This window comes from Diorhabda sublineata, chromosome 7, assembly GCF_026230105.1.
Source record: "Diorhabda sublineata isolate icDioSubl1.1 chromosome 7, icDioSubl1.1, whole genome shotgun sequence".
NCBI lineage: Eukaryota > Metazoa > Arthropoda > Insecta > Coleoptera > Chrysomelidae > Diorhabda > Diorhabda sublineata.
Window position 1 is genome coordinate 31,388,594 of NC_079480.1, and position 13,928 is coordinate 31,402,521.

A 13,928-nucleotide genomic window follows, 5' to 3' on the forward strand; every position below is an offset into this window, starting at 1 on the left:
ATTGCCATAGGTGGAGCTTTTGTAGTACTGATTTCTGTCGCTAGTGACGATGTGAAATTTTGTTTTCTACTCGGTAAAAACGCGTCTGAAACTGTTTAATGTTGAAGACTGCTTACAAAGATGATGCTATGGGAAAAACACAATTGTACGAGTGGTTTTTTCGATTTAAAAATGGCGACATGTCGATTGATGACAAACCTCGCTCTGGACGTCCATCAACTGCACGTATCGATGAAAATGTTGGAAGAATTCGAGAGCTAGTGCTCACAGACCGTCGACAGACAATTGATCGATTGTCTGAAACCAGTGGAATATCTTGGAGCTCGGTTCAGCAAACAGGTAACTGGTTCTTCCAACATGACAACGCACCTGCACACTCAGCCATCACTGTTAGCTAGTTTGTGGCTAAAAATAACATGGTTCCGCTGCCCCACGCACCTTACTCGCTTGACCTGGCTCCGTGCTTGTTTGCACATATGAAAAGGGGCATGAAAGGACGGCGATTTGAAAACACTGAAGACATCAAGAAAAGAACGAGACAGGAGCTTGCAGCCATCTCTAAAGATGAGTTCAAACAATGTTTCGAACAGAAAGAGCCTCTGGAACAAATGTATTACTTGTAATGATGAGTATTTTGAAGGGGATATTTTGTAAATATTTGTAAATATATAGCATTTAAAAGTAATTCCGGTTATTTTTGGGTAGTTATGTATCGACGCAAAAAATCCAACTCATTTTGCTCAAGCTGCGTCTATATGGTCTGGGAAGTGTTCATTGGAATGCGTTTGTTGGTTTAAAGTGAGCAAACGCGTCACTCAACTCGCGGACAGTGTATGTTTGCATAATTTTTCACACTCTCTAGCATTCACGTCGCTTATTAAATTGCTTAGAGTTGATATATTTTGTATTGCTAGACAAAATCTCTTTCAAACAACATCAAGTTTATAAACATCGGCTAAGCAGAAACGATCTTGTGAAATGATAAATGCGCAGGATTTGTGGAAGAATTCAATTATTTTATGTAAAGTGCCACTAAATTAGGTGAGATTTTCAAAAAATTTGCCTTCTTAATTCCATGTCTTGTATAGATGGACCTAAAATTCTGAAAATAATTTCCAAGTGTTTCTCGGTGCCACTTTTGTTATATTCCTTCTACTGAAGCTCTAACTCAATCCGTTATTAGTTAACCACTCGGTACAAAAATTAAGACGAAAATTATTATCTGTCGCTATGTTTATAAACTTTTTACCACAAATCATTTAAATATAATTTATCAATAACATCTCAGATATTGCATCGAAGTACTATATTTAGATCACAGCTCTTCCATCCAATTCAAGGTTTTAACAATGAAGTTTCTCTTGTTCTTCTTCTAGCTTTAGTCTCTTGATGAATGGCATAAATTCCAATGTGACCAAAAATGATTCAAGCTTACTTGAATCTTCATTAAACTCACTCGATATCAATGAACACACTTTTAAATAGTAATAAACAGCAAACAGCAACCACTAAATGTACACTATAACTACAAAAGATCATTATCATCAAGCCTTTCAATCCCTTGTGGATTATGGCTATCAAATCCTTTTTTTTTGAGGTGGGTTACTCCTCGTTTTCTAATTTTTATTTTCTTATTTTAGTTTGTCATTTGTTTTGGCTGCTTTTGTTATTATTTTCCATTCTTTTCTATGGAAAAAATTAGGAATTGGTAGCAATCAGCGCAACCCTTCACTTGTCTACCATGTAAGAACTGAACCATCCAAATTACTACTATTTTTAATAAAAATTTGAATTGTATCAAAAAACAGGATAGTTGAGGATCTGGTGGAATTCTCATTATTCCAGTAGTGGTAAATAAATCACGATAGAATTCGGTAAACAACAAATAAATTTATTTTATCGCAGTATAAATTTATACGTTAGGATATAAATATTTTCAAATGATTTTTCTGTTGCTGGCAAAATCGATATTGGAAATTTATATCGCTAATGGATACAAAATATTTTATCCAAAGATAAGAAAACGTGTCTGCAGGCAGGAGTATAAATCTTCTCTTGTTCCAGTGTATCTTATAATCATTCTAGAAACGATGAGAGAACAAATATTTGTCAAAAACATTTATGGTAACCGTTAAGATTTTCTTACATTAAAAATTGCTTTCACTATAAATTTGTTTACAAACTAATACTTTTAAAGGATATCGACAATTCAAAACGATAATTCATTTGTCGATTGAAGTTGGAGAATATCGGAATAAAAGTAAAATAAATCACATTGGGAGAATCGTACGAAGAGAAAAATTTAGATAACTGATATATGAAAAAAATACAAAATCATTCTATAATGCTTTGTATCTATAGTTTATTTCAGAAAGGTATAGAGTAATAAAACCTCATTAGGTATGCAAAGGAACCACAGAGTGACCCAACGAATATTTAAGCCACTTTCATAGTTTGGCATTGATTTCATTGTAAAATTCTTTCTTTTTATCGAGTGCAGATAGTACCACCCGGGTTGGGGTCAATATATGGGCTTAGCCTATTGTTATTCATTCATAAACACTGAAAATAGTGTACCAAAGGCGTGCCGGTAGGATACTCGTGAAAAGGAAAGAGTTTTATTTTAACAGAATAAAAATTAGGCATTATGTACATAATATTAGGTACACTTATTTTTTATTGAACATTATACAAAAAATACATTATACACAAATTAAATATAGCTTAAATTGATTTGTGCAATAGCTTTAAAGACATACATTGCACCGTAAATAAGTTTTTACTCTAACATAGAAAGAAAGAAAGAACTGTAATCATTTTTCAATGTATTCTCCCTTTATTTCCAAATATTTTTAGAACGTCTGACTAATACTTGAAAACCATACAATATGATGCATCTTTAGAGTCAAAATGTTCGTACATCGCCTATTTAATTTCATCGCCTTCAGCTTCACGACCAAAGAAATGTCGGTCGGGGCTAGATCAAGACTATATGATGCGTGTTCAGTCTGTGTGAAACCACATTCGTAGACTGTGTAGACCATAGATAATTCAATTGGATAAATTTGAGCAGACATATCGGTACCAGTATTTGAATTACGTTCTACATATGATGCGCTCTATATCAATGTCGATTCCTTGACAAATACTGGTTTCTCATCTGCGAGCCACTTGCTTGTCTCTGCCTCTGCTTCGCTGCAGGAATAATCAGTTTTTGTTTCGATTCGAATACCGTCTGAATGTCTTAATAGACAATATAGTCGTTAACCACACAGAAGCAGCCGCCGAATGATTAGTTATTGATTAAAAGCAACATTCAAATGTATGTCTGATCAGCAGTTAATATTCAGATCATCCCCATCACTTTTGGGATTGATTTTTCCAGTATCTCTTAATCAACTATAAATGATAATGAAAGATTTGCGATTGAATTGATCTCCGGATAGATATAGCAGCAAGATATATTGATAAAAACTATATATTGCATCACGCAATTGCGTAATTTCCACTCAAACGGTTTTTCATATTTCGTAACAATCATAACTTAATAGTAGTAACATTTAACTGAAATGACTGCTTCCTAGGGTTGCCGGATATCCGGTTTTCGATCGGACAGTTCGGTTTTTCCGAGGATCGTCCGGCTGAAAAAATTTTAACAAATCGGACAAGCAAATGTCCGGTATTTGCTTGAATTTTGAATTTGCTACTAGCAAAGCAAGTCCGCCTAAAAAAATACGAAGAGTTTGTCATTATAATATAGACTGGGAAAGGCAATTTTCGTGGATATATAAATGTGATGATGACACAAAAGGTTTCTGCAGCTTGTCTTGGATAAAACACAGCTGCCAGGTAGAAGAGTAACAGCATTTAGAGCAGATAAGGCGTCTGTTAACTGTGGAGTCAATAATTCCCTTTTTCAAAAATTACAGTCGAAAGAAATTAATGATATAATACCGGCACATTGTAACGACCACATATTTCATTGTGCCAAGATCTATATGAAGAACTAGCTGCACTGCACACCGTGTTTCCCGTACTTGAAGGTAAAACAATAGATATGTGGCGTGCCTTTGTAGAAAGGATATTTAGTGTTATCGGAAATGTTTGGACAAACGAAAGAAATCGTCCCTCTATAGAAAGCGTTATGTGTGACCTCTGTATTTTTTTCAACATAAATAGTACTTGCATCGAATTTAAAAATAAGATATCAAGTAATAGGGAGTTATTAAAAGCAGCGGCATTTGATGTGAAATATATTAAAAAGTGAAAAAAAGTTTAACTTTTTCACTTTTTTCTGGTTATTTACAAAAATATTAAATATTCTCTGTTTTTAAATCTTTTTATTATGGAATAAAATAGCTTTACTTTTTGAAATTGAAACTGTCCGGTTTTTTATCCGAGCACGTCTGGCAACCCTACTGCTTCCCAGCGGATCTAAACGATTCATGCAAACACAAAACCTTAAGAAAAGCCCCGACATATGCCATATGATCCAAAATAATTGTGTAGTTTCATATTTAACTTTAAATGTATCGAAAATGTTGATATCATCGTTAAAAGTGAAGAATGTATAATTTATTTTCAAGTTTTAATATCCTATACAGCTCCTTCTACTTTTTTCGGTATTTTTTTCCTGGATTTCTTCTAATTTTGACAAGTCTTGACAATCTTTGACAAGTCTTGTTTGCATTTCCTCTACTTTGTAGTGGTTACTTATGTCTAATATTTATTAGTACGGTCAATTAAGACATTCGAGGTTACATAAATTCCCACCCAGCTGGAAATCAGTAAAATTGTTTAAAATACAATTGAACATAGAATTTGCATGTTCCCAATCATTTTCGTGCAGGGAAAAAATTTTATTCAAGGTCAAAGTTCAAAAAAATTAGTTTTTCGCAATTTTCAGCAAAGCGGTGAGTTTTATCATAAAAATACATTAGACAAAATTTAAGATCATAAAATTATCTACAAAAAACGTATCAATACTTCCTGTCCTATAAGCCTCTGTTTCTGAAATATAATGAATCAAAAAGTTGTAAAAGTTGTCGTATATAAAAAATTTAGTAAATCTGAAACATCATAACTTTTTGAATTATTATATCTCAGAAACGGTGGCTCGTAGGAACAAAGTATTGATTCATTTTTGTAGATAATTTTATGGTCTATAATTTTTGTTTAAGGTATTTTTATGATAAAACTCACTGTTTTGCTGATAATCGCAAAAAAACATTTTTTTGACCTTTGACATTGAATAAATTTTTTTCCATACACAGAAATGATGGGGAACATTCAAATTCTATTTTCAATTGTATTTTAAACAATTTTACTGATTTTTAGCTTGATGGGGATTTATGTAGCTTCACTCTTATTTTTGGTCTAATTTGACCGGACTATTATTCTACACTATCAGTTATTAATCCAACAAAATGTTAGAATTTGAAGGCCAAATTGAATACTTTTAAGAAGATGCTATTTTATTTATGGGGCGGTCAATTCAAGCTTAACTTAGGTTAGGTTTAGGTTAGGCCTTGTCCCCTGGCCGCCATCTTGGTAAAAGGGCTGAAAAACACGTTTTTCGCGATATTGTGGAAACTATCAATCTTACAAAAAATCTATGGAAATATAGTTTGTAGCAAATCGCTTCGAAAAATATGAACAAAAAAATTGTCCGAGTTCGTCAATGCTCATGACAACTGGGTCAAAACAACATGTTTACCATACTTTTTTTATTACTGAATATTTCCTTATAAAAAACAAATATTGTTTCTAAGAATAATTACTACGAAGAGTGTATATTTTCAGCAGCATGTTAACCAGGTAGAAAAGTTCCAAGTTACCGTTTGGGGACAAATAAACATCTGCCTTCTACGATTATTATTACTATACATAGCCACGAAGGTTCAGCTGTTTCTTCATCCTCATTTTATTCCTTCATTTGTGCTACATAGTTTACCACGTGTAGACGTAGACGTAGAGTTATATGGTGGTACAGCGCTATTCTTGAATGCGAAAGTATATCCACCTTTCGTTGGCTAATTCCTTTTAGCTGTTTTATATGATGGGACCAACGACGATTCTCTAGACACTATGAGATACAAACGATTCTCCAAGACAGTATCAAATAATTCATTCAGTTTATCATCGCTTTTTCTTCAACAGGATGCAGCCGAGTCTCTGAGTGTACCACCAGGTCAAATCATGACTTGGAAAATACTATAATCCTGAAGATTGGGACAGGAAAATGAATGGAAACATTTGGATGCCATTCCAAACTTCGTACCCCCCAAAAACCTGTATCATTATGGAAATAACAAACTTAATGGAAGAAAATGAATTTGAAGAAGAACTGCCAACGATGACTCTAACTTTAACTCGTGTCATTCCTCAAACCTTCACATTCGACGTTGAATTAGATTCTGAGATACAGCCTGGATCATCTGTTCTCCTTTTTCACTCGACGTGTCCGTTCTTTCATCTTCCTCTTCCCGCTGGACGGCGTGCGCGCAATCCATCGCCGGAAAGCGTCGCGTATCTTACAATTGAAATCTCGAACCATTGGCAAAGTAAAGATGAATTAAACTTGAAATAAATAAAAAAAAATATGAGCATTGACGAACCCGGTAAACTTTGGAACACTGTAACAGCGTTATAAATAAATGAAATTTAAAAAATTATATAGAAAAATCTTCATGAAGAGATTCTCTATAAAATTTTTCTGACATTTTTTTTGATAAAATTGAAATAAAAAAAGTTATTACGCAAAAAAGGAAATTTTCGATAAAATTTTTTCAATTTTTTGCTCATAACTTTTTAAATTTTGAAATTATGACAAAAAGTCACATAGACATAATTTTAGGCAAAGTTATTTGCTACAAAATATATTTCATAAATTTTTTGTAAGATTGATAGTTTCCAAGATATAGCGGAAAACGTGTTTTCACCCCTTTTTTCAAGACGGCGGCTGGGATACAAGGGCAATAGCCCCACAAATTTTGGGTTAAGCTTATAATGCTACTCCCTCGATATGTTGTTCAAATAAAATTGCGAGGGGAAAAAAATTTTCCGCCCATGTAACATTTCATATATTTACTTCAAACATTAAAAGCACAAATAATTTTGTAAATTTTCCAATTTTCCAATAACTCAATTCCTTGTACTAAACCCCCGTGCCATTATTGAAAACGATATTTCTTGTGTGCTTGCTCGCGCTCCATTGACTAAACATTATTATCGAAACTCATTTTAAATCCAAATTGTTCACATACCGTGTATGGATAGTAGTCACATTGGCTACGTCAACAATTTCGCAGTTCATTTGAACAATTTCGCATTCACGTAGTGGTCAAAGAGAAACCAAATATGCGTTCATAATAAATCGGATCATATTCGTCTGTAGCAGAGATTTTTGTAAACACTGAAAATTTTGAATACGTGATAAAATATGTGTATTACACCGGCCGACAAAAAATATAAATTATCTTGCCACTCCTGATTGGAACATTTAAAATCTGTTAACCGAATATTCAGTTGAGTTTTATGCTTCATTAACTTATCATCTTCACTACAAACTTACATAAATAATCGCGAGATTTGGCAACAAAGCAAATATGAAAGAAACGGCAACGAGACCATTTCAATATTTATTTTTAGATACTTTTGCTATTGAAGGAAATAAATTTTCTCATAATCTTTGACACATTTTCAAATACGCTCAAGCGTACCCTTTAAATAATTTTTCTAGTAACGAAATCGTCAATATTCTAATAACCTTTTTCTCTCATCATGACATTCTCGAACAAATATTCGCACACAATGGAACTAATTTAAAAAAATCGGTAAGTCTAGAACTTAAGAATTTGCATCAAATTAAAACTCTTTTTTTTTGTCCAAAATTGACTATGGTGATGAATAAATTTTTTCTCTGAAAATACCAACCAAAGATACCAACGAACAAAAAATTCATCGACTTTTTGAAAAAAGTTGATATTTTGACAGAAGAGGTTTCGTTTGAAAATTAGGATGATTAAGTGAAAATAAGGTGAAAAAATAATTGTTTCAAATCAAATAAACTACAATGTATTTGGAACATAAACAGGTGTGTTTTCACTAAATTTCATGAATAAAAATTGTTTTCGTTAAAAGATAAAAATTAAAAACCAAAAATGTGGTTATTTAAATTTTTCACATTGATTTTGAGGTTATGTGAAACAAAAGCTGTACATCTTTTTATCTCTTACAACTTTTCTGTCTATTTATTTTCCATAAAACTTATAGTTTCACTATATACACCCCTAAAAACTCAACTACTTTCCCTTCCCGATCTCAAATCGCCTGCAAATTTCGTTTAAATTATATTCATTTTTCAATGGGTTTCATCCTCTTTTTTTTTACTAGTCATTTCATTTGGTGTTATTTGGAAGTTTTTGACATATATTCCATCAAATCTTCATGTACAAAACCTTCATCAACCCCAGCATAGATTATTATTAAGCGACGACCTTTCCCAGTTGAAGTTTTGAACGTCCTTGATGAAATTTCTACAAAAAACTACCTTCGTAGTTTTAACAAATTGTATTGGGATTTCTCAACACACCTATCAATTTGAAAATGTCTTATGCAGTCATGGCTTATAACCATTCAATACACTCAACGACAAAAAGAAAACCTATAAACGTAATTAACGATTATTCAAACTCTGATGATCCTCTTATCATAGATACTGAAAAAATTCTTATTAATGACTACATCAACAACCACAAAACCATAAAGAAAGGACTAAAATACTATACTCTAATATTAATAATGACTAGTCCGGACCCGTGCTGCTCCGCAGTAGTGACTATGTGGATAATTATAGCTTCTTCATAAAATCAATCAATACTTATGTTGTCAAAGGTATACAAAAAGTATCGGGGCACGGTCAAAAAATCAGCCATAATTTCTACATTGATCATAATACAATAGACTATGTAATTTCACAATACTTCCTTCCAAACAACATTGGCTGTGCGTCGACCCTTTGGTTTAATCTCTACCTTGACATTTTTGAACGATTTCCCACGTGATAGGGCTACATACAACTCTGTAGCTATATTAGAACCTGAGATATAGATCTTTGAATGTAGAAAAATTGCCAAAAACCTACAAAAATCCATAATAACTCCACATTGAATGTCCGCGCCTAGATCCTCTCCAACTCAACCGATTTAAGTGTTCAAAAACTCAAAAGAAAGAAGGTGTTTCAGCGAGTGTTCTTAAATCAAAACGAACTATGTAGCTATATTAGAACCTGAGATATAGATCTTGGAATGTAGAAAAATTGCCAAAAACCTACAAAAATCCATAACTCCACATTGAATGTCCGCACCTAGTTCCTCTCCAACTCAACCGATTTAAGTGTTCAAAAACTCAAAAGAAAGAAGGTGTTTTAGCGAGTGGTCTTAAACCAAAACGAAGACTCTATCTTGAATAGAGCCTGAGATATTGAGGATAGAACATGTGTATATGAAAAACTCCCATAAGTAATGTACAGGGGGAAATCGCATTTGAGTATAACTTGAGAATGGTGAAAATTAGATGAAATCCGATGGTTGATGGCTGATCTGTGCATCAATACCTTTCATTGAAAAAAAAATTAAGCAAATCGGTTGGGTACAACGCCTGAACGGACAATTTTTTTAATATATAAGATATTATTAAATAAAAAACGAATTGACAAAGTTACTAAAAACCATGATGATCCAGAGATTTTTTAACAGAATCAGAAGGCATATGTTAGAACTCACAAAAGCTAAAAACAAACAAACCCTTAAGCGCACAAAGCAAAACGATTTCGACCAGCTCAAAACCAAAAAGTCACATGGACAATTTGAAACGGCATCTACAAAATACCTTCGATTTTCCTAATTAACCTTTATTCTTTTCAATCCTCTTCAGACTACTTGGAATCCTCGGATCCTCGCAAAATAAAATCACCCTAAAATTTCTAGATAACATTTTATTACGACCTTAACCCGCTTATCAACGAGTTAATTGCACTACCAAGAAATTTAAAAAAAAAAGTAAATTACCAATAAAAATAAACTCAGAGAATAATCATTTAGAAAAATTATAAAAATTGATAGCTACATATTACGAATACTTTTAATTTCAACCAAAATTTCGATTACTATCATTCATGTATAATAACATTTGGTAAGTTAGATTGTTAAAAACAGTAATTCATCAAAAACATTTAAAAAAACCAGTTGTCACAATGTATTTATGAGCAAATCCCATACGATGAATCAATACATCTGCAAGAATATTGAATATTAAATTAATAAATATCAAAACCACCTCCACTGGATACGAAACATGAATCATCATCAATCATCCATTTGTCCAGCGATTAGTCAATTGGATTGCCATTTTTCCTTTCATAGAAATAATTACATTAAATTGCCAAAACCAAGAAGTAATCCAACCTAATCAATATTCCACCAGATAGTTATTTGAAATCAAGCTAAATTAAAATCCTAAATCAACGACAACGGCCAAAATTTCCAAGAAATCTACTCCCAGTGTATGAACAATTATCTATTGTCGTCTTATTCTAATTGGAGGAACCGTAGTTAAAAAGAAACTTCATCCCCAGTGGATGCTACCGACAGAAGACAACCCTATCGACCCGACTACTGTTCAACTTCCTCGTTAGTTTTCGCAGTTAAATTTTCTAAGGGAGGAATTATCTCACCACTCCTGATGGGAACATTTAAGACCTGTTGACCATAAATTAAGTTATGCAATGTCTCGATTAACGTATCGTCTTGGATTAACTAATGTCTGTCTTATATTAATGTGTCTGTGAAGAATCATAAATCTACCTATTCTACTGCTACTCACTATTGTATTCGTTAAGATTTATTGTAAACTCTCCGTCCCCTGACGGGAACCAACGTCTTACTTAAGCAATTCCAAATGTCCCTTAGACACTTGAGTTTCCATTAACTTATCAAATTACTAACCCTTATTTTCGTATTGATATGACTCTAACGACCATAAATATAGTTCTTATATCTTTTGTAAACAATAGGATTATGATTTAAGACGCGAAATAACAAATGAGGAAGCTATGATTTTTTTCGCTGTATTTTGGACAATGGATGATTTAGGTCACTTATTTTAACTGAAAACTGATATTTTTTTTCCTGAAACGTGCACCATCTATATAGGAGAGGATTGAGACATTAAGAAGGTTTTAAGAGAAAGGAAACTTTGAATTCCCAGAAGGAGGTAGCTTGGAATTCCCTTGGCAGGTATCGGTCGATCAGGGGTCCAATATTATTATTTTATTGAGGAAGTTGTTCTGAGAAATGTGTACCAGTATTATGTATTTTTAAATGCGTGGGCTCGTGGCGTTTAATCATATCTTTTATACACAATAGGATTAGTATTCAAGACACGTCTTATAGTCCAGACCTTGCCCCTTCTGACTACCATTTGTTCCGGTCACTGGAATACGGTTCACATAAGAGCAAGATATCAAAAATTGGCTTGATTCATTATTGGCTGCCAAGCCGGCGCAGTTCTTTTGGGATGGGATCCACAAATTGCCAGAAAGATGGGAAAAGGTCATAGATTCAGATGGGCAATACTTTGAATAATATTATTGAATATTTTTTTCTTAAATACACGTTCAAATTTTGCAAAAAAACACAGTTAAGTTATAGACTATAACTTAGTGATGTATATACACTAAAAACCGAAATATATGAAAAGTATAGAAATACTTCACTACATTTTTATATTTTTAGCGCTTTTCTAGAAGTTGTCTGACTTTGTTTTGTTTTTTATATCATTAAACCGTACTATTTGTCGCTTTATCAAAAATAATAAAAAAAAAACTTGTTAATTGTTAATTTGGGTTCAAAGTTTCAAGTCTATATATACCTGATAGATTCTTGATTAGGTTTTATCTAATCTATGTAGGTACTACACTTCGTCAGTAAAAGTCGGTAATCGAATTAGTTCATAGTACGAACTGAATATGTCGAAGGTAATAGAAAGTGTTTGTGATGAATGGGAAGAGCTACAAGAAGATTACAAGCAATTAGAAATAAACAATGCAGCGTACTTGAAAAAAGTGGAGGAATTGACCAAACTGCAAGATATTTGCCGAAAACACATCGCACATCAAAAATATAGACTGAATATTATGCAAAAAAATTTAAAGGGAATATCAGAAGATAAAAACACGAAACAAATGAAAGAAAATATCATGAAAAGAGAAGTAGAATTACAATATATGGAACAAAGTTTACCTAAAAAAAGTGACAGATATATGTTGAAATTAATTTTGGGTGACATCGACGTATCATTTTTCACCAAAGAAAATAAATTTCGTTATAAGGAAGACTACGAGACATTCAAACTTATTTCACATTGTGTGGCATTCACGTTTTCACTCATTTTATACTTCTATGAATTCAGACCATTGGAGAAGTTTTTCATGGGATTCCTGGTATGGTATTATTGTACAATATCAATAAGAGAAAGTATCTTAAAAGTGAATGGATCTAGAATAAAAGGATGGTGGAGAATTCATCATTTATTATCTATTGTCAGTAGCGGTTTGCTCTTAGTTTGGCCCTACAACGAACCATGGAAACTATTCAGAAAACATTTTATCAATTATACTATATACAGTGCGTTTATACAGTATCTACAGTTCAAATATCAAAAAGGAACTTTATACAGATTAAAGGCTTTAGGAGAAATGCAGAATATGGATATAACAGCGGAAGGATTCCACTCGTGGATGTGGAGAGGATTAACTTTTTTATTACCATTCCTTTTCATCGGATATATCTTTCAACTGAGTAATGCTATAATTTTGTTCAATTTAAGTTACCTGCCGGAAGCATCTTGGGAAGTTACCTGTCTCAGTTTGATATTCTTAACCTTCTTCTTGGGGAACAGCTACACTACACTTGGAGTAATTCCTATGAAGACTAAGAAGAACATGTTGATAAGATACAAAATTTTAAGATCCAAAGTCTACGATGCCATTAGTGAAACTGTTATGGGTAGTCATAGAGATGATGAAGTTATCGTAAAAGAGTCGTCCAAAGATTCATAATAACATTTGATTATCATTTTTCACAAGCGATATGTTTTGAAAAATGTTAATATAATGGTATAAAAGTGTATTTATATAGACAATCTAATTTATTTATAAATTTTTCAAATATAAGTCAGTATTCAAACATTTTTTGTTTACTGTCGATAAGTGCTTTGTTTATTTATATTTATACAAACAATATAAAAGAAAAAATATGAGAATGGATAAAACCGTTGTGTTGAGTTGAATATCGACGAATATAAACGAAGTATATACTGAAAACAACTAACAAAAATTAATTAAAATTAAGTAAAAAACTTCCGTTTCCATTATTTGCGCTAACGCTGCGTTCGTAATCATAATGAATCAAGCAGAGGGAAGTGACACTATTTTAAGGTTGTTGTTGATTATCTGCATATGGTAATGCTTAACACGTTGAGCACCGGTGCGGACCGTAGGACCGCAACTAAAGTTTCCCCATAGACCAGAGCGGTCCTATACGACATATTTTATTTCTAACCTTCTCCACGACACAAGGGAACGTATTTAAATGTATTTCACATGTTGTTTGGATCGTCTTGGATCCTACGAACATTACCCTACAGTTGTTTTTTTTTTCATTACCTTCAATTTCATCTTAAAACCAAAAATCTTAGTTTTCGCATTTTTTTTGCTTTTTTTTCAACATTAGTATTTTTAATTTATGCTACCTTTACGTGTGTTAACTTTTATGGGTATAAAAAAACAAATTGAAAAACACGAAACTTATAATAAAATATTGCAATATAAATACAATAATGTGAGTTTTCAAAACAAACAATGCAAA

At 32.5% G+C, this 13,928-nt stretch overlaps 2 protein-coding genes across 3 annotated transcripts in view; both read left to right on the forward strand.

Moving 5' to 3' along the window:
• Window positions 1-13,928, forward strand: part of LOC130446644 (uncharacterized) — a 109,334-nt gene that overhangs the window by 43,410 nt on the left and 51,996 nt on the right. The window lies entirely within an intron of this gene.
• On the forward strand, window positions 11,940-13,270 carry LOC130446642 (transmembrane protein 120 homolog). The gene has a single exon (XM_056783010.1). The coding sequence runs from the start codon at window positions 12,029-12,031 to the stop codon at window positions 13,118-13,120; it is 1,092 nt and encodes a 363-aa protein (XP_056638988.1). The 5' UTR covers window positions 11,940-12,028; the 3' UTR covers window positions 13,121-13,270.

Excerpts from the sequence above, each read along its gene's own strand:
- LOC130446642 (XM_056783010.1), top strand. The coding sequence starts at position 12,029 with ATGTCGAAGGTAATAGAAAGTGTTTGTGATGAATGGGAAGAGCTACAA.